This window comes from Aplosporella prunicola (assembly GCF_010093885.1).
Source record: "Aplosporella prunicola CBS 121167 unplaced genomic scaffold K452scaffold_39, whole genome shotgun sequence".
NCBI classification, from domain to species: domain Eukaryota; kingdom Fungi; phylum Ascomycota; class Dothideomycetes; order Botryosphaeriales; family Aplosporellaceae; genus Aplosporella; species Aplosporella prunicola.
This window is the reverse complement of record NW_022983567.1, coordinates 123215-129214: the sequence shown is the minus strand read 5'-3', so window position 1 is coordinate 129214 and position 6000 is coordinate 123215. Positions and strand designations below refer to the sequence as shown.

The 6000-nt window shown below is 57.1% G+C and overlaps 3 protein-coding genes across 3 annotated transcripts; 2 read left to right on the top strand and 1 right to left on the bottom strand.

Annotated features, from left to right (window-relative positions):
* Positions 1-310: 310 nt before the first annotated feature.
* K452DRAFT_214369 (uncharacterized protein) lies at positions 311-592 on the bottom strand (the record flags this gene model as incomplete). Its single annotated transcript, XM_033536225.1, has 1 exon — positions 311-592. A coding segment is annotated over one exon (282 nt), but the record flags the coding sequence as incomplete, so codon positions are not given.
* Positions 593-2394: 1802 nt separating this feature from the next.
* Positions 2395-2992, top strand: K452DRAFT_292128 (uncharacterized protein). Its single transcript, XM_033541309.1, has one exon. It carries the CDS (start codon positions 2623-2625, stop codon positions 2779-2781), a length of 159 nt encoding a protein of 52 aa, XP_033392525.1. The 5' UTR covers positions 2395-2622; the 3' UTR covers positions 2782-2992.
* Positions 2993-3367: 375 nt separating this feature from the next.
* On the top strand, positions 3368-4857 carry K452DRAFT_292126 (uncharacterized protein). The gene has a single exon (XM_033541308.1). It carries the CDS (start codon positions 3522-3524, stop codon positions 4710-4712), a length of 1191 nt encoding a protein of 396 aa, XP_033392524.1. The 5' UTR covers positions 3368-3521; the 3' UTR covers positions 4713-4857.
* The last annotated feature ends 1143 nt before the right edge of the window (positions 4858-6000 follow it).

Below are 6000 nucleotides of genomic sequence, written 5' to 3'. Positions count from 1 at the left end.
CTCGACTGCTGCCTCCTCGACTGCTGCCTCCTCGACTGCTGCCTCCTCGACAACTGCCTACTCGGCAGTGTCCATGTCGCCGGGCAGAGCGGCCAGCGACTCGAATATGCCTCGAGCGGTCCTGCCGGCTGCGGTGTGCTGAAACACCTCCACGCGCTTAAGCTGCTTCTTGAGGAAGTCGACCTATAACGCCTCGTTAGCCACGATGTCCACAACAACAACAAGAACAGCACCGCACCGCACCCCCCTCCCCTCTCCTCCGCCAGCAGCAACACACAGCCGCAAAACTCACATTATGGCGCTCGACAGTGCCCTTCTCCGCCATGCGCTGCTGAATGCGCCCCCACATCTCCTGCTCGAACTCGAGCTCGACCTCCGCCTTCGCGTCAACAAGATTCTGCAGGTCCTGGTCCGAGAGGTTTGACAAGTTGGCCTTGAGACGGGAGTAACGGTTCGGCAGCGTGGACTTCGCCGTCTCTTGCCCTGTGAGGTCGCGCCATGCCGCCCGGATCTCTTCCCACCCTTTGCCCGAGTCTTTCATCTCGATCAGCAGGTAGTCTTCTTCGGAGAGGTCGTCAAAGCTCGTCGAGATCCTGGTGCCAGTTGTCGGTGTCTTGGCGGGCGCCTGTGAGGGTGGGTTAGCGCGTGTGCGTGCGGTGGCGTGGTTTCGTAAGTGTATGGATGTGCGTGTGTGTGTGTGCGCTTGCGTGCGCGCTGCTGCTGCTGCCGAAGGACGACTGGGAAGCAAGGACGTACCTTGCGCTGGCGCATCGGCGTCGACGGCACGCCAGAGCCCTTGCCCTTCGTCTTGCGCGCCGAGTCGACCGCCTCAGTGCACCCCGCGAAGCGGCTCAGGACGCCCATATGCGGTGTGCGCGGCATGCGCAGTGTGTGGGACTCGGCGGCGGACCTGCGGCGCATGTGGGTGCGCATGGGCGTGGAAGGCACGCTGTCGGTGTCTGAGACCTCACTCTCGGCATACGCGGGGCGGGCATCGATGGACATGGCCCTGTGCACGGGGCGGGCGCCGATGATCTCGAAGTCGTCATCTTCTTGCTTGACCTGTTCTGCGGGTTAGTTCTGCGTTTTGGCTATGCCATGCGCCTGTGTTGGGGCGGAGGGAGGGCGTACGTGAGGCCTGTGAAGTGGGGAGGGGCGGTCGATGTCCGAGGGGTGCGGGGACGGAGAGCGGCTCTGCTCATCCATGGTGGTTGGTGGATGGGGTCGTGCTGGAGGGTCGTGCTGGAGGGTCGTTGTGGTTGCTCTGGTGTGGAGGGATCGCGGAGTGTGTGAGATGAAATGAGATGGTGGTGCGGCGGGGATTTGTTTGCGCGGGAGCGCGTTGGGGATGTTGACGGATGGGGATCCCTTTCACACTCGTAGGCGGGTTTCCCTGCTCGAGATGCGTCACTGCTGCACCCGCCGCGGAGAGTCGACTATAAGACGGTGATGCCTCGGCCGATGTGAAGTGAACTTCGTAAGTTTTGTTTTGGGGGCAAGTAGTATGGCAGTGTGCGGTTAATAGAGTATGTTAACTCGCTTCTCCATTTAGGTATGGGATATTCACCTCACTTCCGGTTTAACACATACTTGGTATACTAAACAGTGAGTGTTGACGGTCAGGGCTTCACAAGACTTATTCAATCGCCTCCTCAGCAATAGCAGGTGTAGAACTAGCACACCCTCGTCTGCCTAGATTTGCATGTAAAAGATCGGGTTGCCATGCTCATTGAATGACGGTATTCAATCGCCTGGTGTGGACTTCTGGGTAAATGCTTAGGTATACATTTGCTCCTTGCGCAGTGATTGTTTTCCATCTTCCAGGTATTAGGTTTCCCTCCACCGACAGTGATAGAAGCTGTCACGATTTAAATCTTATAAGAACTACGACCAGAAGTTGCAGATATAATAATTTAAACACTTTCCCTTTTTCCAACGCATTTTTTTTGCAGATTTTTAAGGGAATTGCAATGAGAGCTCCAAAGTAAATATACTTAGAACGACAAAAAGCAACACTTCTCGACGCGAGCCACCAACCTAGGTGTGCGAAGAAATAATTTTGGTTTTACTACTTTTTGTAAAACATGATTGTACAACTAGCCCTGGTGCCACAAGCATAATGCAACGGTAGGACAGTAGCCTAATTTATGCACGCGCCATAAGCCTTAACCTCCCCCTCTTTTCGAGAAAGAACGAGATGATTCCGAGAGAGATAGAGAGAGAGTTGACAACGCCCTCTGACGTTGGCCGCCACGCACGGATGGACCTTTAGTACTCTAGGTTACCTATTTTTGGAGCGGTTCGGCGGGCCGGGACTGCGATGTTGCACCTCACCTCTCCACCACCTCCACCTCCATCCACCTTGTCAAAAGCGCAAACTCCCACCCCATCCCACACCAGGCCTCAAGCCATCCAAGCCGTTCGAAAGCGCAAGCAGCTTGTCCCTTCCGCGTCCGCGCGCACGCTTTCTCATGCATGCGTGTATGCAAGCCGGGCCCTTCTTTTCAGCCTTGCAGAGCGCAGACCCGGTCAGCTGGTAGCGTGCAGCCTTGTCCCACACCGTCTTTAACCAGTTTGGATAGCTGCGCCTATTGTTCGAAACGAAGGTGCTCGGAGTGAGTAATGGCGCCTTTTGGCTCTAACATTGCTGCTCTATACGGGCACAGATATCGCTTTCAACACAGTCGCAACTGGCTCCACCGATCCAGCCTGACCACCGCTTCGGGCTGTCGAAAGACGCCTCCATCGCATCGTCTTTCACTCAGTACTGACTGCACGTAAACATTCCATCCCTTCAGCGACCAGGGTGTGCGAAAGGCCACGCAAACCGCAACCGCGCATACCGACGGATGCCTTTCTAGCAACCCGATGGTACTGTAGTGACCAGCTCGACCGTCGCAGCTCGTTTTGGCTGTGCCTATATACCCGCAATGTAAGCGCAGCTCTGCGCCTCATCTGACAGATAGAATTCTGCACGCAGCCATCCGGCGTGTATGCGTAAACCGCGTGATGGCTGCGGCCGGCCGCTAGGGTTGTTGCCCGCCCTGCAGCCAGGCCAGCGCAAGGCTGTTTTTCTGGCCCGCGGCTGCTGCCTTGTTGCCTTGTTTGAGCCTTTGCGTTTAAAAAGCCTTGGAGCCCCCACTCTATAGATCCCTTGCTTACGACGTAGCTCTTCAACGAAGCTTTTGGTCTGTGTTTGCTGGAGTCGCGGCTTGCGCGTGCTTTACTGCTCGCTGAGCAGCGCTGACACTGTCGGTGGGCAAACGTCGCACCGTGGAACAGCAAACTGACCGGTACCCGTCGGACTGACAAAGAAGAACCACTTGCGATTGTATCGCATTCATCATTAATATTTATTTGGGTCTCGACCTTGGAATATCCCGATTCCTCATTTATTGATCCGAAAACGCTGCTAGAGCAAGAGACAGACAGACAGCCCGCTATCGCTTTACCAGAAAACTCATCCCTCATCACCATCGTCGCCAGATCAAGCAACCACAATGCCCAGACGAGCAACCAGAATGTCGGACGGGGACAGATACGTGTCGATCCAATGCGGCTCTCGCTGCGAAACCATCGACATCAGCACCATCCAAACGTACCTCCCCGCCGCCGAGCGCGTCATCGGACACAGCAACTGGATGGACATGGACCGGTACACCGCGAGCTCGCGGCCGCTGATCGAAGGGATCCTCACGCAGCGCGCAGTGCAGGAAACAACCCAAGAATTCCTGAAGCACCTCCGGCAGGCCGACCACGCCGGCAGCCAAGAGACAGACCGCGCGCTCGCGCTCTGGCTCGACCAATGCGCGCTGCAAGACTCTTTCCACACGCGCTCGCGGGTGCGTCGTCAAGAGACGTTCGCGACGTTCCTCTGCCTGGCAGACATGTCGCGGCGGTTTGGCTCGCCCCGTCTCGCGGCCCTGCTTGCCCGCTTCTTCGCCGCCCACGCGGACGTCATCTTGCATGCGGAGCCGGCGCGCACGCTCCTCCTCTGGGCCTGGGCCATCACGATTTCCGACTTGACGGAGCGCGAGCAGCTCGCTTTTCTGCAGAAGTTTGTGCGCGCCCGCCCGGACGTCGTGCTGGAGGAGCGGTATTACACGCACGCAAACGTGCCGGAGCGGCAGCGGCTGTGGCGGGCTTTCATGCGGGCGTTGGGCGACGGCGACGACGACGACGACGGCTACGGCGGCTACGGCTACGGCTACGGCGGCGGCTATGGTGGCGCTGCCGTCGGTGCTGGCAGGTACGAGCAAAGAGGCCGCGCAGGCGACTGCGAGCGCCGCCGCAGCCGCTCCCGCTCCCGTGTCGAGCGCTGGCGCTGCGTGCGCGAGGGGACGCGCTCGCGGAGCCGGCATCTGCGGCTCGGAGGAGGGCGACGCGGCGGCGCGCAGCTGATTGGCGACGGGGGGTGTGGCGAGCGCGAGCGGGCTGTCAAGCCGCCGCCGCGGCCGTGTCGGGGCCGGAACCGGGAGGCTAGAGATGGGGTTGGAAGTGGGAGTGGGATGGGGCAGGCGGGCTTGTTGCGCTGTGATGTCGGGCAATTGACGAGGGAGGTGCAGCGCATGGGGATGGGGATGGGAAGGCCGTTTTGGGCCGACCATTATTCTTCGTTGGGGTGGGAGGAAGGGGGTTGGTGTGAGGGGTTTGGGTCTGGGTTTGGGGGGCAGGAGGGGCTGGAGGGGTGGGAGGTTTGTTTGAGGTGGTGAGGTGGTGGTTGAGGGGGGTATGTACGTACCTGTGTGGTTCCTATTTCTTTATGCTTTTCATGTTTCTTTTTGTGCGACGCAGTAGTTTGCCTTAGCTAGGTGTACCTATGTGAATCATATGTCAGCCTTCGTCAGTGTCCAAGAGCATTGAGAGCTTACCAACAAACGACTCGATACAGAGCCTCGTAATACATCCTGGACAATTTTGTCAGTACCGAATTGTGTTTAAAAGCCTACAGCCTTCCAGCGATACCTTCACTACCAGCCACAACTCGACAGAGGCCACCGAGTACATCAGAAACACACGAGATAAGGTATTTTGCCAAAGGTCGGCCGCTTACTGTTTACCGTTGCATCAAGTTCGATAGGAAACGAATCGCTCTTCTTTACACGAAATGCTGCATCCGTTAAAGGTGCTTGCCGCACGCATAGCGGAATGGTGCTCTACACCTGCGCTGGGCGGTGGTGGTGTTCGGCGCCGTAGTGTTATGTCGTTGAACGTTGGACGAGCAGACTCGCCTGTCGCTCAGGCTGCAGTAGAAGGTCCCGAGAAATTTCGGTCCAGTGTTTGTGGCCGCAACCCCCCAGTTGACTCATCTTATGGGCTCGTTGAGGAACACGCAACCGAACCTGGTCGGATGTGGTTGTCGGTAGCTTTGAAGCTGCGCTTGGGCTTGTATTTAAGTGGGTGCTTATCTGGGTACTGTTGTTGATTGTGGTGTCGTCATGTCGTCGTCGTCGTGGCTGGCTGGCAGGCTGGCAAGTGCTAAATGCTGCTCATGCATGAGTTCGTAAGAGAAAGTGATAAGGTCGGCGACCAGTGTATACTATCCCACGGCGGCTCTTTTAAAAAGGAAAATGACGGCAATGATGGCCACGGTTATTTCTCTGATTTGGCTTGTAACGTGGACAATGGAAGACAATTAACGCCGACGTGCCAAATGTAAGGGCCCACGTTGTTTGTAGATGAGAAGTCGTCAAAATATGACTCTTTGATATCCTTTTTTCCCTTGACGCTTGCAAGCGCGGAGAATTCCATGCATGGATGTGACACTGACGTAGATTGGGCTTGTCAAGCGCATACCTGGCGTTTCTAGTGTGCGCGATGTGGTTTCAGCACATAGGGCGTGTCTGTACTGTGCAGGGCGCATTTATAGGGCGTGTTTGTCCGCATGTCGTAGGGCGCGTTGTACATTGACACCTAAACCGTAAGGCGCTCCAAGCGGGCCGTAGCTGCCTGGGGTACCTAGTGGGGCACGTACGTCCTCCGTAGCGGAGACCAAAAGCC